General features: G+C 41.4%; 2 protein-coding genes across 3 annotated transcripts in view; both read left to right on the top strand.

The window, feature by feature from the left end:
- CLPX (caseinolytic mitochondrial matrix peptidase chaperone subunit X) overlaps window positions 1-10519 on the top strand; it is a 49428-nt gene extending 38909 nt beyond the window's left edge. For both annotated transcript variants that reach the window (XM_047767072.1, XM_047767071.1), the window contains 4 exons: window positions 93-392; window positions 2897-2989; window positions 4674-4780; window positions 8797-10519. In XM_047767072.1, coding sequence (XP_047623028.1) covers window positions 93-392; window positions 2897-2989; window positions 4674-4780; window positions 8797-8887 — 591 coding nt within the window. In that variant the 3' untranslated portion in view covers window positions 8888-10519. The remainder of the gene's footprint in view (window positions 1-92; window positions 393-2896; window positions 2990-4673; window positions 4781-8796) is intronic.
- Window positions 10520-14134: 3615 nt separating this feature from the next.
- On the top strand, window positions 14135-27305 carry PDCD7 (programmed cell death 7). The gene is made up of 5 exons (XM_047767070.1): window positions 14135-15059; window positions 17451-17589; window positions 23508-23744; window positions 24012-24099; window positions 26243-27305. The coding sequence occupies exons 1-5, from the start codon at window positions 14193-14195 to the stop codon at window positions 26364-26366; spliced, it is 1455 nt and encodes a 484-aa protein (XP_047623026.1). The 5' UTR covers window positions 14135-14192; the 3' UTR covers window positions 26367-27305.
- The last annotated feature ends 449 nt before the right edge of the window (window positions 27306-27754 follow it).

Genomic DNA, 27754 nt, shown 5'->3' with positions numbered 1-27754 from the left:
TAATATTTCCATTTTAAAGATTACATGAGGTATGCATGCAAAATGCTGAGCATGATGCAGCTTCATTCTCTTGTTTATCTTTTCTTCGGCAGTATCTTGGATTTGGAACACCATCTAATCTTGGAAAAGGTAGAAGAGCTGCAGCTGCTGCCGACCTTGCCAATCGAAGTGGAGAATCAAATACTCACCAAGACATTGAAGAAAAAGATCGTTTATTACGTCATGTAGAAGCCAGAGATCTCATTGAATTTGGCATGATTCCTGAGTTTGTGGGACGGTTGCCTGTGGTAGTTCCTTTGCATAGCCTAGATGAGAAAACACTTGTACAAATACTAACTGAGCCACGTAATGCTGTTATCCCTCAGTACCAGGCCTTATTCAGCATGGATAAGGTTAGATTTTTATTTTTTTGCACTTAGTTAATTTATGGGGGTTTTGGGTATTCAAATTCTGCATATGTTAGCCTAACAAATTAAAAAGCAATATTTGTAGTTCCCATTATTGCTCAGTGGTTAATGAACCCGACTAATATCCATGAGGATATGGGTTTGATCCCTGGCTTTGCTCAGTGGGTAAAGGATCTGGCATTGCTGTGAGCTGTGGTGTAGGTCTCAGATGTAGCTCGGATCCCACATTGCGGTGGCTGTGGCATAGGCCAGCAGCTACAGCTCTGATTTGACCCCTAGCCTGGGAACCTCCATATGCCACAGGTGTGGCCCTAAAAAGACCAAAAAAAAAAAAAAAAAAAAAAAAGCAGTTCCCGTTGTGGCTCAGTGGTTAATGAATCTGACTAGGAACCATGGGGTTGTGGGTCCAATCCCTGGCCTTGCTCAGTGGGTTAACGATCCGGCGTTGCCGTGAGCTGTGGTGTAGGTTGCAGACGCGGCTCAGATCCCTCATTGTTGTGGCTCTGGTGTAGGCTGGCTGCTGCATCTCCTATTCAACCCCTAGCCTGGGAACCTCCATATGCCGCGGGAGCGGCCCAAGAAAAGGCAAAAAAGACAAAAAAAAAAGAAAATACTTGTCATCTGGAATACCAGCGTGTTTCTCAGTAAATTTGGATCTAGGAATCAGGGAAGGCACATTGTGTTATATTAGACACTTAGGAGTTGGCTTTATTTTTTTTTCTTAATTTAGAATTGACATTATGGCTTAAAGTCCACGAGTATATGTATAGAGAAATTATGCTAGCAGCTTACCCTTAGCCCCTCAAGCCAGACACACAGGATTGTCTTTACAGCCTTGATATTCTAAATACTTTCACTGTGACATACTAGGTACACTTTTTTTTTCTAAAGTTAACTCTCCAAGTTCATGTTGTGGCGCAGCAGAAACGCATCTGACTAGTATTCATGAGGATGCAGGTTTGATCCCTGGCCTTGCTCAGTGGGTTAAGGATCTGGCATTGCTGTGAGCTGTGGTGTAGGTCGCAGATGTGGCTGGGATCCCATGTTGCTGTAGCTGTGGCGTAGGCTGGCACCTGTAGCTCCTATTTGACCTTGAGCCTGGGAACTTTCATATGCCATGGCTGCAGCCCTAAAAAGAAAAAAAAATATACAGTAAAGCTAACTCTTACATTCACTTCTCCATATCCAGACACCTGGGGTCACTCAAGCCCATATATCCAATGAGATAGCAAATATTTGGGCTTTATGAACTTACTCTCTTAAAATATCACTCTTCTCTCCATTGCCACTGTCTCTACTTCAGGTCAAGCTCCTTTATCATTCTTCACCCTGACCCATGCATTTGCTTTCTAATCGGTCTCCTATCCAAAGTCTTTCTCTGACTACCACCACCAAGAATATTATCTTCAACTTCCAGAATTGATCTTCTCAAAACTGTTGAACAGTGCCCAACAAATAGATATTAAGTTTTTGTTTTTGTTTTTGTTTTTTTGTCTGTGCCCTCAGCCTGCAGAAGTTCTTGGGCCAGGGATTGAACCCATGCCACAGCAGTGACAAAGCCAGATCCTTAATGACTAGGCCTCCAGGGAACTCTGATATTAAGTTCTTGATAAATATTTATTGAATGAATAAACACAGAGTTAATTATTTTACTCCCCTCCTTAAAATCTTTCAGTGGTTCCTTAGCCTTATTTAGATGTCCCCACTTTGGTGCTCTCCTAACACTATGTGCAAACACTCTACTGTAAATGCTATTTTGCTGATTTGTCACCACCCAATACACTTATGTTTCTTGAGGGCAAAAGTGGTGTCTGATTCATCATTCAGCCTCTAATAGATAATATTAAACACATAGAGGTTCATAAATGTTGACTAAAGTCCTAGAAAATCTAGGTTAATCTAGAAAACTTCTTAAAGGATTAAGGACAAAGTTGTGATTCATACTGATACCTTGTCATAGGTTAATTGATAGAAACAGTTGCCTTTTGAAGGCAAGGTTCTAAGGTGCCATGAAGGATAATTACCTCACTTAAATTTTACATTGTCTGGAGGTAGGAATTAATAACCAGAATACCGAGATCTTATGAAATCTGATGTCCCAAAATATTTTGCTTTTTTTGGTATATTCTCAGTGATTTTTGGAATATATGGTAATTATTTAAAGTTTTACCTTTGTTCTACAGGAGCATTAGTAACACTCTTTAAAACGAGTGTTTTCCAGAAACTAAGTTATAATCTAAAAATGCTTTAGTCTGAAAGGAGATAGGGTCAGTCAAGACACAAAGATTCGGACCCTGTGTTTCTAAGTGAATTAGTGTACTTATTAATCTGCCAGTTTTTTATCTGTGAAGTCATTGGTCTCTTTTTGTTTTAAAAAGATCAGTAATGGTGTACATAATAATAGTTTAATAGAGCAAATGCTTGCATGGTTCTATTTGGAAGGAATCATCAAATATCTAAGTTCTAACTTCTTTTGAATGTATTTATAGTGTGAACTGAATGTTACTGAAGATGCTTTGAAAGCTATAGCGAGATTGGCACTAGAACGAAAAACAGGTGCACGTGGCCTTCGTTCCATAATGGTAAGTTGGTAATATTATACAAAAACTAGATTATTTCTTGGTCTAAATTATGAGAATATTAAGCCTCCATGTTTTTCCTTTGGGAATATATCCAGAAAATTGGATCCAATATTTTTTATGATTTTTTTAGAAGATTATATATATTTTTTTTCTAAAAAGGAATTTTTGAGGTGTTTGTATCAAGGAGCACACACATAATATGATTCCTCTATTTCTAATATCGTGGGAGTCAGGAAAGGAGATATTAGGATCATGGGAAGGAGAATTTTCAGAAAATTCTATATAGGCCTTTTGACGATTAAGCCCCAGATCTGGCACCTTCTTAGAACCACTGAAATCGTCATTTTTGTTTATTCAAAATTAAGTTGTAGATACTGTTATTTTACCCCTAAATTCTTCACTATGGTATGAACTCACTGTTTTTATTTTGTTGCATATCCTAGAGACCCAGCATACTTTAAAGCCACCACCCACTCTTTTCCTTAGAGGTCTCTCCCCTGTACCCCCAGGTTTCTGGCTGTACAGTGGAGTACTGTTTCCCTACATGCTCCCAAAGCAAGAACATGTTCTATTCTCTAAGGATTTCACTGCTAAATATTACTTCTTTCATCTCAGTAGGACTTTTTGATTAGGACTCTACATTCATCATAGTTTGTAACTATACTCTTTAATGAAGGCTTGCTGATGACAGATTTATGAACATGCCAATTTGAATAAAGTAATTGACATTTTTAGAAAATTTGATGTACTCAATCAATGTTTTCCTTAAGATAGAATGTAATCCAACCCCTACCCATAGGCAAAACTAGTTTTCTTTAGTAAATAACTTGAGATCTATTGCAGCATTTGAGATAAATGCATACTTGGAGTAATATTTTGGCGGAGATAATTTAGGATTAAATTATTTTTAGGAGTTCCTGTGTGGTGCAGTGGGTTAAGTATCCAGCATTGCTACAGCTGTGGGATAGGTTGCAGCTGTGGCACAGATTCAGTTCCTAGTCCCAGGAACTTCATAAGGCCACAGGTGCAGCCAGAAAAACCCGAAAATTGTTTTCAAATTAAGGATTACCAGTTGACCTCCTTGGGTCATAGACCAAGTCAGGAATCCTTCTGAGTACTATCTGAATCACATACAAAATGAAAGAACAGGAGTTCCCATCGTGGCTCATCGGTAATGAATCCAGTTAGCATTCAAGAGGACTCAGATTCAACTCTTGGCTTCTTCAGTGGGTTAAGGATCCCACGTTGCTATGAGCTGTGGTATAGGTTGCAGACATGGCTTGAATCCTGAGTTGCTGTGGCTGTGGTGTAGACCAGCAGCTACAGCTCTGATACAGCTCTGATTTAGTCCCCAGCTTGGAAACTTCCACAGGCCGCAGTTGCGGCCCTCAAGTTAAAAAAAAATATATATAAAGTACAGTCTTTTCTGTGTGTGCATGGTGACTTAAGTAGGCTGAACTATAGCTAAATAGCCTTCTCCATGAATTTAGTTAGAAGCTGTTTTAATATGAAGAATATGAAAGCTTTTACATTGACTCCTTTTTCAACATTCAGTTCCTAGTGCATAAAAAGGACTTCATAATATTTGTTGAGTTAATGAATTTGATTGATAACCTATAGAATACAAGTATTTTGTATGTAATCTCAGTTTTTCATGTAATTCATTACTTTTTTATCTTTTTAGGAAAAGCTGTTACTAGAACCAATGTTCGAAGTCCCTAATTCTGATATTGTATGTGTGGAGGTTGATAAAGAAGTCGTAGAAGGAAAGAAGGAACCAGGATACATCCGGTAAAGTGTATTGTTGAACTAAAGAGATCTAAAACTTAAGATTTGCTTTTTTTTTTTTTTTTTGTCTTTTGTCTTTTTGTTGTTGTTGTTGTTGTTGCTATTTCTTGGGCCGCTCCCGCGGCATATGGAGGTTCCCAGGCTAGGGGTCCATTCGGAGCTGTAGCCACCGGCCTACGCCAGAGCCACAGCAACGCAGGATCCGAGCTGCGTCTGCAGCCTACACCACAGCTCACGGCAACGCCAGATCCTTAACCCACTGAGCAAGGGCAGGGATCGAACCCGCAACCTCATAGTTCCTAGTCGGATTCGTTAACCACTGCGCCACGACAGGAACTCCTCTTTTTTTTTTAAAGTGTAGTCGATTTATGATGTTGTGCCATTCCTACTATACAGCACAGTGACCCAGTCATACATATGTATACATTCCTTTTCTTATATTCTCTTCCATCATGGTCTATCCCAGGAGATTGGATATAGTTCCCTGTGCTCTACAGCAGGACCTCATTGCTTATCCATTCTAAATGTAATAGTTTGCATCTACTAACTGTAGACTCCCAGTCCATCCCACTCCATCTCTCCACCTCTTTGACAACCACGAGTTTGTTCTTTATGTGAGTCTGTTTCTGTTTTGTAGAGAGGTTCATTTGTGCCATATTTTATTTTGTTTATTTATTTTGGGGGGCAAAGGAGAAAAAAGATAGCTTTATTGCTTTGCCAGGCAAAGGAGGCCCAGCAGGCTAATGTCCTAAAGACTGTGCCCTCCATTTGTGCCATACTTTAGATTCCACATATAAGTGATATGATATGGTATTTATCTGACTTACTTCACTTAGTATGATAATCTCCAGTTGCATCCATGTTGCTGCAAAATGGCATTATTTCATTCTTATTTTGTGGCTAGTAGTATTTCATTGTACATATGTAGCACATTTTTTTTTTTTTTTCTTTCTTGGCCACCCCAGTGCATATGGAGTTCTTGGGCCAGGAATTAGATCCTGTCCTAAGCCACAGCTGCGCCACTGCCAGATCCCCATTCCGGTGCTTTTAAGCAAGGGATTGAACTTGTGTCCCAGTGCTCCCAAGATGCCTCTGATCCCATAGTGCCACAGTGGGAACTCCTGTACCACATCTTCTTAATCCATTCATCTGTCCATGGCCATTTAGGTTGTTTTCATATCTTAGCTATTGTGAATAGTGCTACAGTGAACGTAGGGTGCCTATTATCTTTTTGAATTAGTTTTGTCTGGATATATGCCCAGGGGTGGGATTGCTAGATCATATGCTTTTGGTTAAACTGTATTTAGTTTTCTGAGGAACTTTCATACTGTTTTCCATAGTGGTTGCACCAATTTACATTCCCACCAACAGTGTAGGAGGGTTCCCTTTTCTCCACACTCTCTCCAGCATTTGTTATTTGTAGACTTATTCTGACTGGTGTGAGGTGGTATCCCATTGTAGTTTTGATTTGTATTTCTCTAATAATTAGTGGTGTTGAGCATCTTTTCATGTGCCTACTGGCCATCTGTATGTCTTCTTTGGAGAAATGTCTATTTAAGTCTTTGCCCATTTTTCGATTGGGTTGTTGTTTTTCTGTTGTTGAGTTGTATGAGTTGTTTGTATATTTGAGACATTAAGCTCTTGTCAGTTGTATAGTTGGCCTTTATTTTCTCCCATTCTGTAGGTTGTCTTTTTTTTTTTTTTTATGGTTTCTTTTGTTGTGCAAAAGCTTGTAAATTTGATTAGGTCCCATTTGTTTATTTTTGTTTTTATTTCTGTTGCCTTGGGAGAGTGATGTAGAAAACATTTGTACAGTTTATATGAGAGAATGTTTTGCCTTTGTTCTCTTCTAGGGGTTTTATGGTATCTTTTTTTTTTTTTGCCTTTTTTATAGGCCCTCACCTGTGGCATATGGAAGTTCCCAGGCTAGGGGTGGAATCAGAGCTATAGCTGCCGGCCTCCACCACAGCCAAGTCTGTGACCTACACTGAAGCTTGTGGCAACACTGGATCCTTAACCTACTGAGTGAGGCCAGGAATCGAACCTGCATCCTCATGGATACTAGTTGGGTTTGTTGTCAACTAGTACAACAGTAACTCTGCTATCATGTCGTATGTTTAAGTCTTTAAGCTGTTTTATTTTTTGTGCATGGTGTGAGGGTGTGTTGTGGTTTCACTGATTTACATGCAGCTATCCAGTTTTACCAGTGCCACTTGCTGAAGAGACTATCTTTTTTTCCATTTTATATTCTTGCCTCCTTTGTTGAAGATTAATTGACTGTAGGTGTCTAGGTTTATTTCTGGGCTCTCTATTCTGTTTCATTGAAGATCACATCTTTATTGCATCATTTATTGATCTGTCATAAAATGTGTAAAAATCCTTATATTCATAAAGGAAGCAATTATCTCATTTTCTGTACAAAAAATTTCAAATTTTGGTTTATGAAATGATTTTTTGAGTCTTTTTTTCTTTTTTTTTTTGCTTTTTTATCACTGCACATGTGGCATCTGGAAGTTCCCAGGCTAGGGGTCGAATCAGAGCTGTAGCTGCCAGCCTACACCACAGCCACATCAATGCCAGATCTGAGCTGCATCTGTGACCTGTACTACAGCTCATGGCAATACCAGATACATAACCCACTGAGTCAGGCCAGGGATCAAACCTGCATCCTCATGGATACTAGTTGGGTTTGTTACTACTTAGCCACAATGGGAACTGCAGTCTTTTTGAAAATTGATTTTCAAAATTAGCCTCCACTTTTTCTCCTAAGGAAGAAGTATCAAAAAAGATAAAGAAGTAATCTGAATGAAAAGATTTAAATGAACTTTGCATCTAATTCTGTAATTTATGAATTGTTTCACATCTTTCATAAGACCAAAACTTTGTTGACGTAATTCTTCTCTTAGTTATCAGTTGACAGATTTGACATATCTCTCACTGCTTTATTTAACTGTTACTGGTGTTAGCAAACTATCCTGTACGGGGCTAGGTAAATACTTCAAAGCCATACAGTTTGTATTGCAGCTACTCTGTCCTCTTAGAACAATAGCGACCAGATAATTCATAAATGAATGAGTATGTCTGTGTTCAAATTAATCTATTTACAAAAGCAAACAGGCACTATTTCACCTGCAGGCTGTAGTTCACTGACCCCAGTCTATTCAATAAGCATTTATTAAACGGTGCTTGACATTAATGTTACCTATACAAAAGTTAGGTTTTTGTAACAAGGTATGTTAGGTTTTATTATGTTTTCTTATATCTTCTTAGATGACTTATGAGGCAGTTGATTGATTTTGACCAATGTTACTTATGCAAAGAGACAATCTCATTTTTCTCATTATTAACATATAAAGGAATTTTGGTGGTCTGATGATGATTTTGACTAATTTGAGTCATGTTGGTTTGGTCAGAAGTTTTCAACTTACTGTTGACAAAGGCTAAAGGTCAAGCTTTTGAGTTAAAGTAATAGATTCTGCTTTTTTGCTGGAGAAATTGATTTTTTTAAGCCTTCATAATTGAAGCCTTATTGTTGATTTATTTCAGTAAAAAAATTTAGGGAAAGTATTGGGAAAATTACTTGCAGATTTTGGTTCTGTGCTGTAATTGTTTCCTGTATTTTACCATTAAGAAATCTTTTTTTTTTTTTTTTTCATTTTATGGCTGCATCTGCTATATATGGAAGTTCCTGGGCTAGGGATCAAATTAGAGCTATAGCTGTCAGCTTATGCCATTGCCATGGCAGCCCCAGATCCTTAACCCCCTGAGCAAGGCCAGGGATTGAACCCTCATCCTCATGGAAACTATGTCGGGTTCTCTGAGCTACAGTGGGAACTCCTCATTAAGCAGTCTTAATATTAGGAGTGCTTTAAATATTTTCTGTTTGTGTGCCTTTTCTTACGAGGTGGATTTATTTTATTTGTAATATATTATTTATTTTTTTGAGTATTTGTGTTTACCCCTAATTCTTATTTTAAAAACAACAACAACAACAAACCCCTGATGGCTTTTCCTTATAGGGCTCCTACAAAAGAATCCTCTGAAGAGGAGTATGACTCTGGAGTTGAAGAAGAAGGATGGCCTCGTCAAGCAGATGCTGCAAACAGCTAAACTGTCAGACTTCTGTATATAAAGTTTTCCTTCTTTTGCTTAGAATCTTAACTGTCTCCACAGTCTGACATTAAAAGTATTGGATCTATCTTGGATATCATACATGGTCAGAAGCTTTTATGATAAAAATCAGATCATGTATATTATGTAACATCACATTGATTTATACAGAGGACATTATGTGGACTTTAATGACACAATGTTCAGAGATAAAATGTACATTATTTTGGTTCAGTTTTTAAAAAATATGCTTTAACACAATTCTTAGAGGTTCTTTTAAGCAATGCAGGTATTGCAATAACTGTGGATCTTACAATAATGTTACTCTACAAATGGGAAAATAAATTCTTTAAGATTAAAGATTGGGATTCCATTCTTTAGTTTAACCTTCTCTACCCATATTTGTTTCTTGAAAATACTATAACTTCAATCATCTTAAGAATTGGAACAGGTAGTTTCCAGGTAGTTAAAGATTTCATGGAAAAAGTACCCTGAAGAACCATATTTTGATGATTTGTTTAGCTCTATTCTTAGTCTTATCTGCTAATGCATGACACTAACTTCCCAATTGGTACTATGAAAAGGCTATTCTCTTGCTGAGTAGTCTAATTTATTTGCCGTCTTGGCGTCCATTTTAGTAACAAGTGAGCAGATTGAAGTCTGCCTTTTATCTTCAGAAGAAGACTGATTCTAAAAGTAGCATGCAGCCTCAGTCATAACAGCCATGTGCTGAACTAAATAAAATATCCCAATGTTGTACACTTACCTAAAGTACTTAGTTTTTTGTTTTGTTTTTTGGTGCTAGATACTTGTCCAATTCTTTGGCTTCGTAGAACATTAAAAGAAAATCTGTGCTTTGCTATCAGCAGAAGTGAATGTGTTCATACTAAAATATAAGTTATTAACTTTCATTATATACCAAAATTAAACAGTGGGGGAAATGCAGGTAGCTTAATGATGAAAATGATTTCATTTGATTCCATGAATATTAAAATATTTGGGTACATTTTAAACTTTTTCTTTCCTTCTATGTTGATCCAGGTTCCTATACTATTCATTCAGTTCAGCCTCACTGGAAGTTTTCTAAAGCAGTACCTTTAAAAACTTGTTTTCAATTTTTGGTTTATAAACTCTTGAATTTTTCTTTACCTTCCACCCCCCTTCCCTTTTCTTAGCTAATGGCAAATTCTAAGTCTCGTTGGTAGAGTTGGGCTTTCTGTGATGTAATAAGAGATGTGAAATATCTATATAGGCTGAGGTAGGACCAGAAATGCACTTTTGCAAAATGTTTAAGCCTGGTTGCTGTAGTATGGAACAGAAACTGGTATCCTTCTTGGTCGCGCTAGTAATGGTTAACGTTCTCTTTCACATTATAACTGTTCATTATTTTTTTCTTACAGCCTCATCATTTTCCTTTTTGTAGAGTGAAAATTGAAGTAGTTACTGAATATATTAAAGACAGTCCTCCAGAAATGGACTGGGAGACATTTTAGTCACAACAACTTACATTCTGTTTTGGAAGTTGTTAAAAAGCATAATTCATGTTTTTAAATTAAAAACAACTGAGTATAACTACGATTTGTATCTTGAAACCTGTTTTGGCATTTGAATAAAGCAAAAGATTAAATGAAAGCCATTGTGGTGGTATGTCCATAATGCAGCGCCATTTAAAAAAAAAAAAATTACCTTTTTTTTTTTTTAATCAGTTTTTTTCGTATATGTTTGTTGTGGCAGCAGCAGGGAAGGAGAAAGGGAACTTTCTTCACACTTGCACGAAGGATGTGAGAGTGACCAAAGATGACAGGCAAAAATTTCTCCATGTGTTGGCATTCAAAAAAAAGTTGCCAGGTCCTTGGTCACCAGTCTGCGGTCTCCAGTCCGCAGTCTCAGGAAAGGATTCATATATCATGAGCTGCTTTATTCTAGTGAATGATTAATCCTTGACACTTTGATATGCCTCTAGAAAATTCTCCTAGTTGTAGATTCCACAGACAAAAAAGATCTGTTTATATAATTATACTGCATGGGTCCCACACTAGGAACACTGATCAAGCTTTCCAAGAAGATTACTAGTCTAGAACGGGAGGTAAAAACAAACATCAATGCATTATAATAGTGGAAGTGAGATAGGTGCCAAGTGCGGTGGCACAGAAGGTGGTAGTCTCTAAAGATCTGGAAGAACAGGTAGGAGTTTGCCAGAAAGGAATAATGAAAATTAAATAAAAATCTCAGAAATGTAAAACAACTAGGGAGTTTTAGGAGTTGAGAAATAGGCAACAAGTACAATTTCATGTCACTCCTCTGAGATGACCATTTAATATATTCTTTCCCCTCTCCATCCAACTGAAGATTTTGTCTTTCATTGAGAAACTGTCAAAAGATGGAACTCCTCTTCCACCATCAAATCTGTAAATCTACCTTCTTCAGCACCCAACCTTTCTCTCCAGTTACAGCTTAAAGTTCTTTTTTATCAAAACTCAGTCATTCTACTTTATTATGAGGGGATCCCATTATCCCCTCTCGTATCTCAAGGCCTTCAGTTCTTTTATTATCTCTATTATCAGTCGTCTACTGAAACATTCCCAGCAGCATCTAAACACTGCCTAGTATTTCCTATTCCATGGGAGATCTTCCAAGCTTATTTCTTCCTTGTCTTACCAACTGTACCATAAGTCCCACTAGGGTGAAGACCATGCCTGTTTTGGTAACTATAACCAGCACCTACATAGTGCTTCATGTATTTGGTGCTCCATACATTTAAAAGGAAAATTACATCTTGTATGCCAGGTTAGTTGTAATTTTATGCAGAAAGTAGTGGGGAGCCATTAAAAGGGTTTTAAGCAGGAGATGGGTATCACTAGGTGTGTGTTTTAGATTGTTGGGAAGGGAAGGCTCTTAGGTAAATGGAGGGAAACATAACTAGAGGTTTACTTGTGGACATTTCTTCAGCACTTGCTGTTTATCTCCTACCTCATCATTTTCTTCCCATTTTTCTGATCACTTCTCATCAGCACGCAAAACATAACCCCTTTGAGCCTACGTCTTTACAATAAATTACAAGTTGATCTTGCTGTTTCCAATTCCCTTCCAGGCTTTGATTCTGAGTGAGAAGAGAGGCTGATGGAAGGTTTCACACAGAGAAATAACATACTCAGACTTATGTTTTAAAAGACCACTCTGGTTGCAGTGTAGTGAACAGGCTATAGAAGAGCAAGGATGTAGTCAGGGACACTTGGGGCTGTTATAATAAACTGACTAGAAGATGATGAATTAGACTAAGATTATAGCAATTTAAGTGGAAGAGTGGATGGATAGGTGTTTTTGCAAACCTGATGAAAAGTGGTATTCCCTGTTCTTCAATTGGAAAACTCAATATTATAAAGATGTTATCTTTGTTAATTTATAAATTTAATATTCCAATAAAATGCCAACAGGTTTTAAAATTGAAACTAGGCAAATGGATTCTAAAGTTCATCTGGAAAAAAATGGTAAACAAGCAAAATGACAATGCAAGTTCACAGGGCTTGCTCTGTGTTGCTCTGTTCATCTAATGCAACATCTCTATGAGGTAGATACTCCTATCAACTCTTCTTCAGCCCAGGATGGTTAAGTAGCTTTCCTAAGGTCATACAACTAGTAAGTAGCAGCCAGGGTTTAACCCCAGGTAGACTAATTCCAGAGCCTCTCCACTTAGCCAACACACTGAAGAATGAAGAGGGCCTGCATCTTCTATTTTAAAAATATTATAAACCTTTAAATACTTAAGTGTATGCCAGTGCATGAATGAACAGACCAATGGAAAACAATGTTAAGTACAGAAATAGATCTCAAATATTCATGGATAAACATGGAAATTTAGTATTGGAAAAGGTGCTCTTTTTTTTTTTTTTTTTTTTTTGGTTTTTAGGGCCACACCCATGGCATATGGAAGTTCCCAGGCTAGGAGCTGAATTGGAACTGCAGCTGCGGACAAATGCCACAGCAACACTAGATCTGAGCCATATGCTGCAGGTGTGGCCCTAAAATGACAAAAAATAAACATGTAACTGGCACATGAACTAGCAACTGAACTTCTGGGCATCTGTTCCTGAGAAATGGTTTGTGTTAACACAAAAAACTGTATACACCTGTTCATAGCAGATTTATTCATGATAGCTCCCAGATGGAAACAAATCAAATATCTTTCAGCATGTGAATGATTAAACAAAATGTAGTTTCATTTTATCCACACTTTTGCACACTTTTATTGTAATAAAAAGGAGCACTGATACAAGAACCTGGATGTATCTCTAAACGCTGAGTGAAAACAGCAAATTCCAAAAGGTTATGTATTGTATGATTCCATTTATATAACTTCTTTTTTTTCTTGCCCCACCCGGGTCATGGAAGTTTCTGGGCTAGGGATCGAATCCCTGCCCCAGCAACGACCCAAGAGGCTGCAGTGACAACTCCGAATCCTTAATCCGCTGAGCCACAAAAGAACTCCCTATATAACATTCTTGAAAGGACAAGTTATAGAAATTGAGGATTAGTGGTTGCCAGAGATAAAGTAAAAGAAGTGGATGTGACTATAAAAGGGCAAATGAGGGATCCTGGAAGCATGGAAATGTTCTGTATCTTCACCATCAATGTCAACATCCCGGTTGTGATATTGTAATATAGTTTTGCAAGCTACTACCATTGGGAGAAACAGGGTAAAAAATACACAGGATTCTGCAATACTATTTATTAAAACTGCGTATGAACTTAAAATTATCTCAAGGAGTTTGATTTTAAAAATCTCATCATGTGGCACAGCCTTCCCTTCTGCTTAAAATCCTCTAGTAGTTTCCCACCGTTCTTAAAATATGAAATCTCGGACGCTACGATCTTGCCCACTTCCCAGAATTACCAGGCTCCCTTCAGGCTACCTGAGCTTCAATCCACACTGGCATTCTTTCACCTCCCTCACCAGACCTACTCCTACACTCTACTACCACAGGGCTCTTGTAAATGCTGCTCCCATCTGTGTCTTCCTCTCTACGTCCACTTCTGCTACAGAACTCATACTTACCCTTCACACCTCAGAAGAGGTCTCAAATCCTTAGGAATGCCTTCCCCCAACCTCTTTAAATCAAATTCTCCTAATAAGCTCCTCTTACCCTCTTTTCCTCTTTGACAGCCGTTACATTCACTGCTGAGCTTCCGTATTTGCTTGCATGATTACTGGTGTCGCGCGAGGTACTACGTCACTTCCTTCCGGAAGACACTTTCTTGCGGAACCACTCAGATTCCTGTCACTTCTCAGAGTCCCTCCTTGGTAGCCATGGCCCTGCCGCCCTTCTTCGCTCCGGGTCGCCCGGGCCCGCCGCCCCCGCAGCCGCCGCCTCCCGCTCCTTTCGGCTGTCCACCACCGCCGCTACCCTCCCCGGCTTTCCCGCCGCCTCTTCCCCAGCGGCCCGGTCCTTTTCCGGGGGCCTCCGCCCCCTTCCTCCAGCCCCCGCTGGCTCTGCAGCCCCGGGCCTCCGGGGAAACCTCTCGCGGCAGCAGTGGCGGCGGCGCCTTCTACCCGGTGCCGCCACCACCGCTGCCTCCGCCGCCGCCCCAGTGCCGGCCCTTCTTGGGGACCGACGCGGGTGAGCGCCCGCGGCCACCGCCTCCAGGCCCGGGGCCGCCCTGGAGCCCGCGCTGGCCTGAGGCACCACCGCCGTCCGACGTGCTGGGGGACGCGGCTCTGCAGCGCCTGCGCGACCGGCAGTGGCTAGAGGCGGTGTTCGGGACCCCGCGGCGGGCCGGCTGTCCGGTGCCCACGCGCGCGCCCGCCGGGCCCAGTTTGGGTGAGGTGCGCGCCCGGTTGTGTGGGGCCCTGCGCCTGGTGCGGCGGCTGCGCGACCTGGGCCAGGCCTTGCGCGACGCCGAGGCCGACGGCGCGGCTTGGACACAGCTGCATGCGCAAGCTCAGCCTCTGCGCGCCGAGCTGGCCGAGCGACTACAGCTGCTGACCCAGGCCGCCTATGTGGGCGAGGCGCGGCGCAGGCTGGAGAGGGTCCGGCGCCGCCGGCTGCGGCTTCGTGAGAGGGCCCGGGAACGCGAGGCCGAGCGGGAGGCGGAGGCCGCGCGCGCAGCGGAGCGAGAGCAGGAAATTGACCGCTGGAGGGTCAAGTGCGTGCAGGAGGTGGAGGAGAAGAAGAGGGTAAGAGCACCGATGCACACGAGGGCGGGGCTGGTGGTGTTTGGCATCTGGTGGGGCCTGAGGCTTTGCCTTGTCATTTCCCTCTTTTTTCTCATGCGTAAAATAGAAAGTTAGCTTGCCTTCCTGATCTCCTATCTAAATATTGATTGCGTGTTAATGGTGTATAGTACATGTTCTAGGTGCGCTGCAAAGTCCTGTAAACACGAAGTATAGGATTATACAGTGGTTTGACAGGGATGACAGAATTTGTTTCCTGCTCCAACGCTCTGGGCGCTTAGTAACAATCAAGGAACAAGCATCTGGGTCCTTGTGTCTTGTACTGCTCTAGGTGATTTTAAGAGTACAAAATAAAAAGAACGTGGGGCCTTTTTTCAAGGAACATATATCCTCATTGGTCAATGGGGCAATATTGTTGATTTCTCCAGGATTCCTTTGTTTACAAGTTTTAAACCATATATCCCCAAGTTCAGTAGTAGTGTTTCTGAGCATTTATTACATACTAGGCCCTATGCCAAGGTCCTTACCTATGCCAGACCTTGAATCCTTGTAACAGCCCTGAGAGGTAGGCAGTATTACCCCAATTTTAGAAATTAGGAAATTGAGGCACAGAGAGGGTGGTAGTTTTCTTCCTGATTTGAGTCCATATTGATTCCAAAGCCTATTGATCTCAAATTCTTAAGTAGAGGGCCAAGGTGAAACTGGAAATTGGTCAAATAGTTGTTTAAGTTAGTCTCATTGCTTTTGGGTACCTCTAGGGACTTCCTCCCTCCATTCTGCACAACACCTAGTACTTCCTTCTCCTTGTGCCTGCTACTGCCCTGGAGTCTAATACAACTGTTCTTTGAAGTGTATTGACACAAGCTTTGCTTCACACCTCCAGGAATATATAAGTGTTTTAAAGGAGAGTACTTGGGAGTTCCTGTCATGGCGCAGGGGAAACGAATCCGACTAGGAACCATGAGGTTGCGGGTTTGATCCCCGGCCTCGCTCGGCAGATTGAGGATCCGGCATTGCTGTGAGCTGTGGTGTAGGTCGCAGAGACAGCTCGGATCCCGGGTGGCTATGGCTCTGGCGTAGGCTGGCAGCTACAGCTCCGATGAGACCCCTAGCCCAGGAACCTCCATATGCTGCGGGTACAGCCCTAAAAGGACAAAAAGACAAAAAAAAAAAAAAAGGAGAGTACTTGGAGGCAATGCCTTAATTGAAGGGAGTTTGAGCCTGGTTTAACAGACATATAATGAGAGCCCATTATGGCAGGCCCAGTGCTAGGTGCTGGAGATACAAATGAGTAGGACATAGTATTTGTCATTGAGGGGCTTAGAGCACCATGGGGGATTATGTCTGTATAGTATAGTGTGTGTTAGGATTTCAATTGTAGGTGCTATGAAAACCCAGAGAAGGAATATCTAAGGGAGGCTTCTTGGATGATTTGGTGACATCTCAGCTGAGTCTTGTAGGAAATGTCAAAGCCAAGTGAAAGCAACAAATATAGTTGCAGGAGCCAAAGAGTGAAATATCTTGGTGTGTCTTTAATGGTGAAATTACAGGTGCTTATTTGACAGATGGGAAAGAGAGCTTTAGGCAAAAGGATCCTCCTTACCACCCACTATGAGGGTCCTGGAGATGGAGTCCTATGAGTAGTGACTTGAGGAACCAGGGTTATTTAGTCTACATATGAACCAACTTAAGAGTAAGATTGAGGAGTTCCCACTGTGGCACAATGGGTTAATAATCTGACTGCAGTGGCTCCTGTTGCTGTGGAGGTGCAGGTTCAATTCCTTGTCCAGTGCAGTGGGTTAAAGGATCCAGCTTGTGGCATAAGTCACAGCTGTGGTTTGGATTCAATCCCTGGTCTAGGTACTTCCATATGCCACAGGTGGCATTAAAAAAAAAAAAAAAAAAAAGAGTAAGACTAGGTCTTCATATGTTTGAAATGCTGTCATATGAGCAGGTTCCTTGAGACTTTAGAGCAGTGGCATGCAAACTGTGCTTAGGTTGTCACTGAGAACATTGTAGAATCCTGGGGCTTTCCAACCCAATTCTTTACCTTTCCTGCTAGTCTGAATCTTTAGGTCCAGGAATCTGCATTTTTAACAAGAGGGCCCCACTTAACAAGGTCAATTGGATGCAGATGTTCCTTGAATCACACTTTGAGACACTCTGAGGAAGAAACAACCCACGTGGAAGCTGCAGAGAAGATAATCCCTTGGCTGGACCATTGTAGAGAGGAGTCGTACCTGGCCCAGAAAATTGGGGTGTAGATCCAATAGAGTCTTAACCCTGGGACGGTCTGATACTCTAAACTCTCACTGTCAGGCAGCTTTTCTCTGCTCTAAGGTTGTTCCATATTAGGTTCCATACTAGGTCTCATAGGCTCTCTTTTTCCTCTAGGAGCAGGAACTTAAAGCTGCTGCTGATGGTGTCTTATCTGAAGTGAGGAAAAAACAAGCAGACACTAAAAGAATGGTGGACATTCTTCGGGCCTTGGAGAAACTGAGAAAACTCAGGAAAGAGGCTGCAGCAAGGAAAGGTAACCATGGCTTTGCATTTCTTCCTCTGTTCCCATGTTCCTTCCCTTTCTTTACCCTAACACCCACTTCCCCATAATTTTTGAAGGGAAAATGTTTGCTGTTTTCACCCAGTAGGGTAACTAAGTTGTTTTGTCTTTTTTGCCATTTATTGGGCCGCTCCCGTGGCATATGGAGGTTCCCAGGCTAGGGGTCCAATCGGAGCTGGAGCCACTGGCCTACGCCAGAGCCACAGCAACGCGGGATCCGAGCCGAGTCTGTGACCTACACCACAGCTCATGGCAACGCCAGATCGTTAACCCACTGAGCAAGGGCAGGGATCGAACCCTCCACCTCAGGTTCCTAGTCAGATTCGTTAACCGCTGAGCCACGAAGGGAACTCCGTAACTAAGTTTAACAACAATAGCTTAGAGCTTTTGGGAGGCAGCTATCCTCACCACTGTACCACTAACGCTGCACTACATCAGAACTTTTGAAGCAGGAAGCCTCAGAAGATGTTTAGCTCTGGGTAGCCAAGATTGAAAAGGATGCGGGAACCCGCTGCATGTCTTCCTCTTGACCCAGGCATTCCTGGCCACATTTTTCTGAGTGAGATTGGCGTGGCTGATCATCTTTGCCCAAATGCCAAGGTGAAAGCTATCCTGTCTTTCCTTGGTGCTTCAGAAGCTGTTACATGTACAAGCTAATCTGTGTACTTTCAAACATCCCTGGTAAATGTCATGCACCTTCACATACACTTCAAACCTGAAACATTGGTATTTGAAGAGGTATGAATGGTTGGACAGGACAGGGAGTGCCCTGCAAACTGAATGAGTGTCCCTGGGTTACATTCATGTCACTTTTGGGCTCAGTGGTCTCTTCTTGCCTCTAGAGGGAGCACTGGTTTTCTAGAGGCTCCCAGTTGTGCTTTCCATTTTCCTCTCTGAGTCTTTGCTCTTGCTAGTCTCTGTCTGGAGGGCCCTCAGTTCCATCTTTACCATTTTAAGTGCTAACCATCTTCAAAAGTAAATACAGATGCAGCATCCTCCATCCTTCCCTAATCTGGGGTGAGGCGACCTACTGCTCCTCATGTGCACCTGGCATGGACAACATGCTGCCTTATTTAGTAGGCTGTAGGCCATTGACATTTACCAGGGATGTCTGAGAGTACACGCATTAGCCAGTATCATAATAGCAAATGATTTTCCCTGTGTGATTTAAAATGTAATTGAAAACTACAATTCAGATCTTTAATAAAATTCATTCAGGACATGTGCATTCAGTCAGGCTCATTCACTGGCTAAGTGATTAGCTTTTGCATGTCACCCTTCAGACAGGCTGATTCAGATTCAGGTCTTAGAATCAGATGACCCCACAGGGCATTCATGATTCATAGGGGAGATTGCAGCTACTGTGTCAACATGTATTTTTCTTTTTTCTTTCTTTTTTGCCTTTTTAGGGCCACACCCACAGCATATGGAGGTTCCCAGGCTAGAGGTCGAATCAGAGCTGCGGCTGCTGGCCTATGCCAGAGCCACACCAGTGCAGGATCCGAGGCAGATCTACACCAGGATCTACACCATAGCTCACTGCAACGCCGGATCCCCGACCCATTGAGTGAGACCAGTGATCGCACCTGCATCCTCATGGATACTAGTCAGATTTATTTCCACTGTGTCACAATGGGAACTCCCATATTATTATTTTTTTTATTATTAAGTAATAAAAAGATTAAGACCCATCCACAGGAACTAATACCCAGCAGATCATTCCAGTGGGGGTGCTGTGGGTAGAAGCTGAACTGGACTAGATCGAAGAGGAAATAGATAAGAGAAGCAAGCAGCGAGTCCAACTTTAAAAGTCTGCCATGAAGAGAAGTTCCCACTATAGCTCAGCAGGTTGGGAACCTAGTGCTGTCTATGTGAGGATGTAGGTTCAATCCCTGACCTTGCTCAGTGGGTTAAGGATCCGGCATTGCCACAGCTGCAGCATAGGTCCCAGCTGCAGCTCTGATTCAACCCCTTGCCTGGGAACTTCCATATGCCGCAAAAAAGAAAAGAAAAAAAAAAAAGTCTGCCTGTGAAGAGAAGCAGGAAGGATAGTTGATGGCTGAAGGTCCTGCAGGAGGTAGGAAGATTCACATCCCAGATGGAGGGATTAATTTAAGCAGAGAAGGACCCATCCTCCACGGAAAGGAGAATGAAAAGGACAGTGATGGGTAGTAATGCAGATAAGTGAGGTCAGGGGCAGAAAGTTAAAGGATTTCCTGCCTGATGGCCTGTTTTCTCTGGGGCAAATGCTAGGTGGTTTGCTAAGAGTAAAGAAGTCAGGCTTTAGGAGAGCAGGGAAGGTTTGAAGTAATTGCTATAAAGAATGAGAGCCTGTTAGAGATGCATGGGAGTATGGCTGCAGGGAGGTGCCATTATGGGCCAAGCTGTGTGACTGTGCACTGGTACTAAGTCACATAATCAAATGAGTCTGCAGCTGACAGGTGAGCACAGCACAGTGCCATTGGAGTTTTGCTCTCTGGGTGACCACACGTTTTGGTGAGAATGAGTGGAAGAAGGGTGGAAACTAATAGGTTTTAGTGAAGCTTACAGTGTCTTGGATAGAAAGTTAGAAAAACAAATACTAGTGTTTAAGACTTCAGAGGTGGAAACTTTTTTCTGATCATGCCAAGGTCCAAAGACTGGGCGAGGCCCTAAGGTGTGGATGGCTCAAGAGGAAAAGAGAGGAGGCATGGTATCTAGGAGCTGCAGGAGCTAGAGAGGGAGTGGTAGAGATGGCGGGAACCTAGATCAAGTCAGTGCATGGGGTCCAGAGGAGGACTGAGTGAGGAGTGCCTTTTCTGAGGGAATGTGTCGTGGTGGCAGGAGTGATCCATGAGAAGTTGAGGGAGGTGAGGGTGGGTGGTGTAGGCTCAGCAGCCTGTAAACCAGCCACACCTTCTCTTGGGCCTGGAGACCCTTTTGGGCTGATGGAGTGACTGTGTATTTTTGCTGTCCTGGCAGATTTTAGAACTTGTAACAGGTCGTATGATCCCCAAGCCTAAAATATTCACTATCTGACTCTTTACAGAAAAAGTTTGCCCATCCCTGGTCTAGATAAAGAAATTAAATAAAATCATGAAATTATTATGAAGCAGCATATTGATAGCTTAAATTTCTCAGCATCAGAATTTTGTGTGTGTTTGGAAAATAATTGGCAATTTAATAGAAGATGGATTTGAGTTGTAGAGTTTTCATAGGTGGGAATGAATGGATGGAAACTTGTTCAAGCAAAAAAGTCATGAGAAAATGATCTGGAGAAATGTTTTCCTTGACGATAAAGATAGGAGAGTGAATTCTACAACCAGTGGTTGAGGGAAAAAAGAATCAGACCTCCAAATTAAACAACTTCACAAGAGACAGAACTGCTAAATTTAAGGAATCGTTATCTTGTGACATTTGTCAGCCAAGATTGAAAACTTAGTGCTCAAAGCTGGCAATATTGTAGCTCACTGTGGCAGCATAAATTGCCAGAATCCTGTTGAAAAATCACTGATTTATTAAAGAAACATATATCTATTAACTGCTTTCTTTGTGTCACGGATTAAGAACTGATTAAATACATAACTCTTTTAGGAAACAGTTTACTCCCACATTTCGGTTAGCCTTGAGAGTATCCATAAACATTTCCACTCTTGAGAGTTTTGCTTCCTATAGAAATAATCCACAGGAAGGAAAGTAGCATGCCAAGTTTTTCTTGTAGCATTATATATGATAACAGGACATTTGGAATAGCCCACGTGTCCAGGAGTAGGAAGCTTGTTAAATAAATTATGGTACATGGATGAAGCAGTATAGAGCTATTAAATAAGTATAAAGACTGTAAAAGAATGTAGAGAATGGAGGTGTTCCCTGGTGGCCTAGCAGGTTAAGGATCTGGTGTTGTTACTGCTGTGGTGCAGGTTGGATCCTTGGCCTGGGTACTTCTGCATGCCATAGGTGTGGCAAAGTAGAATGAAAATGGAAATGTGGAATTTATACGTGTGTGTTGAACTATATGGACAGAAACAACTGGAGGATCAACATGGGGAAATAAAAATGGTTGATTATGTTAATGGGTTTAATGGGTCTAAGGTATTTTTTTCCTTTTTTTTTTTTTTACCGGCCTCACCCTTACATGAGGAACTTCCTGGGCCAGAGATCAGACCTAAGCCACAGCAGTGACAATGCCAAATCTTTAACCCAGTGATCCACTAGGCAACTCCCTGGGATTTTTTTTTTTTTTTTTTCTACCTTCTATCTAGTACTGTTGAAATGCTTCCATAATAGGAGTTCCCACTTTGGACACAATAGGATCAGCAGTGTGTGTGTCTGCAGCACCAGGACGCAAGTTCAGTCCCCAGCCCAGCACAGTGGGTTAAGGGATTTGGCACTGCTGCAGCTGTGGCATAGGTCATAATTTCGGCTTAGATCTGATCTCTGGCCCGGGAACTCCATATGCTGTGGGGTGGCCAAAAAAGAAAAAAAAAAAAAAAGTTTCCATAATAAATAGGTTTTCCTTTAAAATCCTCAAGGACTGAAAGGATGGACCATATCCATATCATTCTAGAATGAATCACCTAAGAGCCAGCTTCAGCAGCTTTTATATTGTAGGGATATTATGGTAGTGAGTGTACAACTGCTGTCCACCCAAGTATTCATTAAATTAATTCTTTTCCTTATGAAATTTTATGAAAAATATCACATGTGCACAAAAATAGAACACCTAAATTAAATACCCCTCATCAACTCTGATGTCATTATCACACCTAACAAAATTAGAAGTAATTCTGTAATTCTTTTTTTTTTTTTTTGTCTTTTTAGAGCTGCACCAGCGGCATATGGACATATGGAAGTTCCCAGGCTAGGGGTTGAATTGGAGCTGTAGCTGCTGGCCTATACCACAGCCCACAACAAAGCCAGATCCTTAACCCACCAAGCAAGGCCAGGGATCAAACCTGCATCCTTATGGATACTAGTTGGGTTCATTACTGCTAAGCCACAATGGGAACTCCAGTAGTAATTCTTTGATATCAGGTAATAATTAGTCTGCAATCAAACTTTCCCAGTTGTGGCTCTAGCTATATTGGCTATACTATTAACTGACCTTACCATTAAATCAGAGTGACCAACCATCCCAGGTGTCTCAGGACTCTGAGCTTACAGTGCTGAAACTGGGCAAATGAAACATTTGGTCACTCCTAACAGCAGACTGTGAGGTTATTTTGGTTGATTAAGTATATTTCTTCCTCACTGTCCAACTGTGCTCTCTCAGAAGTTCAGACTCAATCATGGGGAGAATACTTGGATCTAGGAGTCTGTGCTGTAGGAATTTCACAATTAAGAAGTAAGAGATAGGAAGTTCCTGTTGTGGCTTAGTGGTAATGAGCCTGATTAGTATCCATGAGGATGCAGGTTCGATCCCTGGTCTCACTCAGTCAGTTAAGGATCTGGTATTGCTTCGAGCTCTGGTGTGGGTTGCACATGAAGCTCAGATCCTGTGTTGCTGTGGTGTAGGCCAGTAGCTGTAGCTCTGATTCAACCCCTAGACAGGGATTCAACCCCATATGCTGTGGGTGTGGCCTTAAAAGCCAAAAAAAAAAAAAAAGCATCAAAGAAGTACATGATAATTCCTCCCTTTAGTAGAAGAACTCTCTAACTGAAGGATCAAAATCATTAGAAATAAACAAAATCAAAGGTTAAGTGGTGTGATCCAGAAAGAGGGGTTAGTGAAAGTCATGGTAGAGTTAGATTAATTGAAGACTCAAAAGATCATATTGAACCTTGAAGATTAGTTGGAACTTTAAGCTCTAACCAAGGTCATATGGTAAGTAGTACTTTGGGTCTGTTCAGTAGAACATGGATTTTGGGGTAAGAAGTTGTATCTAAAATGCTATTTGGATCTCTTTGCCCAGGGGTCTGTCCTCCAGCATCAGCAGATGAGACTTTTGAGCATCACCTTCATCGACTGAGAAAACTAATTAAAAAACGCTCTGAACTATATGAAGCTGAAGAGAGAGCCCTCAGAGTTATGTTGGAAGGAGAACAAGAGGAAGAGAGAAAAAGAGAAGTAGAAAAGAAACAGAGGAAAGAAAAAGAGAAAATTTTACTTCAGAAGCGTGAAATTGAGTCCAAGTTATTTGGAGATCCAGGTAAGTTCCTCTGTAACCAGTGGAAAAAGGGAAAAATACTAGATTGACAGCTCTTTTCCACATAGAGGACCTCCACCTGAGCTAAGAGGTGTTGGGCAACAAATGACACCTTTAGTTTTTGAATTTTAAACTATATCTTGGCCATCAGGGATAAAGATGAAATGCACTGGATCATACTGTATAATCATAGGCTCAGTTACTTTGCCTTGAGAAATATGCTCTACCTATGACTTCTCATGACATGGTATTGTGCCTTTTCTTTTTCAGATGAGTTCCCCCTCGCTCACCTCTTGCAGCCTTTCCGGCAGTATTACCTCCAAGCTGAACACTCTCTGCCAGCGCTCATCCAGATAAGGTCAGAGGGGGGGTTCTCCATGTCTTTTTTCCTTAGGTAGCAAGAAGTAGTTGACAAGTGCTTATGTTGTTGAGGTCTGTTATTGTATCTGTTTGTTTTTTGTGTTTTGGTTTATTTATTTAGTTCCTCATGAGTTTATATAATGTTTCCAAGTTTGAAGGATGCCCATACATCTTGTTTAGTCCTCATCAGTCCTTGAGAAGTAGGTGTCCCTATTTTAAAAGGTGAAGACACTGAAACTCAGGCTGTGACTTGCCCTCTGTATTATCCCATGCTATAGCTGTTATGTTGACTTAGAGCATTGGCTTCCTTTTCCTAATTCTTTTTTGCTACTATACAGACCACGGAAAAGAAACCCTTCCTGTATACTTGCCTGTGGAGACTGTTTAAGATCCACACTGACTTTTGTGTTCTTACAGGTCAAAGCCAAGAGATCTTGGAACAAGGAGTCTTATCTTAATCTGTAGTTGTTAATGAGCTGGTTAAAGTTTTCAGCTCTCTGAGTCTCACTTTCCTCACCTATAAGATGAAAATTCTGGACCAGACTGTACCCTTCAACTGTGAGCAGTAGTGGTCTCCCAAATGTAGTCTGTTGAGAAATCAGTTTGTATAACAGAATGAATGAATGAGTTCCACAGGCAGTTTAAATCTATTATTGACTGGAAGCCCTTTGTTGTTTCTAGACTCTCCAAACAAAGCATCTACTTGGGGCTTCAGGGGTTTTCAAAGCCTGGTTTGAAAAACCATAGAACTAAGTGATCTTTGAGGATCCTTCCAAAGGTCCAGCAGTGCTAACAAGTGTATTTGTGGCTAATACACAAGTTTTAGCTTTAAATATAGTGCAGTCAATTCTCATTATTCATAGTAGCTGTATTCTATAAAGCTGCAAATGCTGAATTAGAGAATACTGAACTGCTGCTCTTCAAGGAAACACGGAGTTAGGTTCTTGTGAGCCTCTGGCTACAACCTTTTCATCAATGTGTTATATTATCTTTCTTTTTATTTATTTATTAAGGGCTGCATGTACGGCACATGGAAGTTCCCAGGCTAGGGGTCGAATCAGAGCTGCAGCTGCCAGCCTATGCCACAGCCACAGCAGCATGGGATCCGAGCCATGTCTGCGACCTACACCACAGTTCGAGACAATGCTGGATCCTTAACCCACTGAGCGAGGCCAGGGATCGAACCTGCAACCTCATGGTTACTAGTTGGATTCGTTTCTGCTGAGCCACGACGGGAACTCCCCATCTTTCATTTTAAAGACAGCTTATTTAATATCTATTGTTGATTCATTAACATTGAACTCATGGCTAATAGCGTATAGCAGCCTTCTCATGCTACCTATAGTGCTTCAGCACTATACTTGGGGGCCTTTTTAAACATCAAAGTGCCAATAAAAAGCACAAAAACCTGGAGTTCCTGTTGTGGCTCAACAGGTTGTGAACCTGACTAGTATCCATACAGATGTGGGTTCAATCCCTGGCCTCACTCAGTGGGTTAAGTTTCTAGCATTGTTGTAAGCTGCAACATAGGCCACAGATGCAGCTTGGATCAGGCGTTGCTGTGGCTGTGGTGTAGGCGGGCAGCTGCAGCTCCAATTTGACCCTTAGCCTGAGAACTCCCATATGCCACAGATGCGGCCCTAAAAAGGAAGAAAAAGAAAGCAAAAAAATATGAAGAATGCGGTGCTACATAGACTATAAAAGGACACTTGTTTACAGTAGAAGAGCTGAAAACAGAGAGTGTCACTTTGTTCTTTCTCAGTGGGGAACATGTCCTTTGGTGACTCAGATTTTTCATGGCTCTGTGCCTATCAGCAAGTGACCACAGAAGCACTATGAGTAATGATTTGGGATTATAAATAAACTTTAGTGAATAGGCAAATTTGCAAATACAGAATCTGCAAATAATGAGGATTGATAGTATATTCATTATTTGGTTATCCATAAAATTACAAGTTCTTTGGAGCTTTTTACCCTTTATATGTAAATAGTTTTTTTTGCATAATTTCTAGGAATCAAGTTCTTGGGTGGACTCATATTGGTTGTTTGAAAGCTAAGTCCTGAAATAGAATATTTAGTTGCTAACGTCTTGCTTGGAATAAAACAAAAATAAACAGTTGTTCTACAATGTTCTTATTAAGGCATGATTGGGATCAGTACCTGGTGCCATCTGATCATCCCAAAGGCAACTCCGTTCCCCAAGGATGGGTCCTTCCCCCGCTCCCCAGCAACGACATCTGGGCAACCGCCATTAAGCTGCATTAGGAAAAATGCTTCAGCAGTGTGGTCCAGCCAAGGGTCTTTCCAGCTCTAAGTATTGGTGCTGCTGCCATCTTCTTGTGCTATAGACTAAACAGCTTCTAAACTCCATGTGGCATTGCCCTGCCCAGAAGTTACGTTTTCCTTCCGTGCTCCGTCCTGGCCAGAGATGCCTCTTGAATCAGGAGATTAATATGGTTCTTCAGGAAAGGACCTCAGTGAACTGAGGTTATTACCACAGGCAATAGCCTTGGTTCACCACATTTGCCTCTGTTTTGAGGGGCTTGGTCCAGAGTGACTTGTAAGTTTACTGTTTTTTGTGTGGCGATGGGTAAGTACACTCTACACACTCATGCACGCAACACAGGTGTGCTGGGTAGATTGAGCAGTTGTTCCCCCAGTACTGATTGTTAAGGCAAGCTCGATGCAAGACGTCCTTATCCTTCCTTCCCAAAGGGCCCTCTGACTTCCAGGAAGAAAGGCCAGGAATGCTTTATCTTTGGTTTTGAGTCCCACTTTTGGTGCAGCTGGAGCAGCTAAAGGCTGGGCTGCCAGAAAAGTTGGTGGCTTCATCTCATAGTCATCTGGAGAACTTGGAAAACCTGAAGAGTACATGTACCCAGACTGGATTGTGTTTTAATGGATGATGGCTCACTTTCCCCATATTAGAAGAATCCTAATGAAAGCACCTGCTTTTTAAATTCCTAATCTGGTTGTTTGGAATCCTTGAGGGTAAATATTAATTTCTTTATGGGAATGGGACCTTGATTAACCTCACTTAGATTGTGGCAGCCAGTATGTGTCAAATTTTTCTTAGGAACTCAAGCTTCCAAAAATACACATGCCATTTAAGCTGGGGGGGAAAGCAGATAAAAATAATAAAATTTATTTTTTTATATTCATTAATAAATGCTGTTGTGCTTGGAGATCAGTCATGTAACATCATCAGGTATTTGGTTTGGTTTCCTTTATGTCATTTATTGTGTTATTTTTATTTGCAAAAAGCTGAATAAATAGCATTTTTATTTTTTAGTTTCTGCTTTTGAACCCTGTTTTTTGCCTTCCAAATCACTACATACTCTTTCACACTGATGAAACATATTTACACTGCAAAGTTCAAACTTACTAACTAGCAGATGTGCTGTAGGAAGGTGAATATCAAACACCAACCTTTGTATGTTAAATCCAACTGGATAAGCAGGAAAGGACACCTCAGTTTTGGAAATGATTTCATGCATTTGGAAGCTCTTGGGTGCAAGATGCTAACACCTTTGTCCCTTTCTTGTTGTTTCATTCACTTGTTTCATATGTGTATATATACATATTATGCACTACAGAGTTAACAGTAGGGTATGAGGGCCAGCACTCCTCCAGAGTGTTTGTGTCTAAGCTTA

Source organism: Phacochoerus africanus, chromosome 2, assembly GCF_016906955.1.
Source record: "Phacochoerus africanus isolate WHEZ1 chromosome 2, ROS_Pafr_v1, whole genome shotgun sequence".
Lineage (NCBI taxonomy): Eukaryota > Metazoa > Chordata > Mammalia > Artiodactyla > Suidae > Phacochoerus > Phacochoerus africanus.
This window is presented reverse-complemented; position numbering and strand designations above follow the sequence as displayed.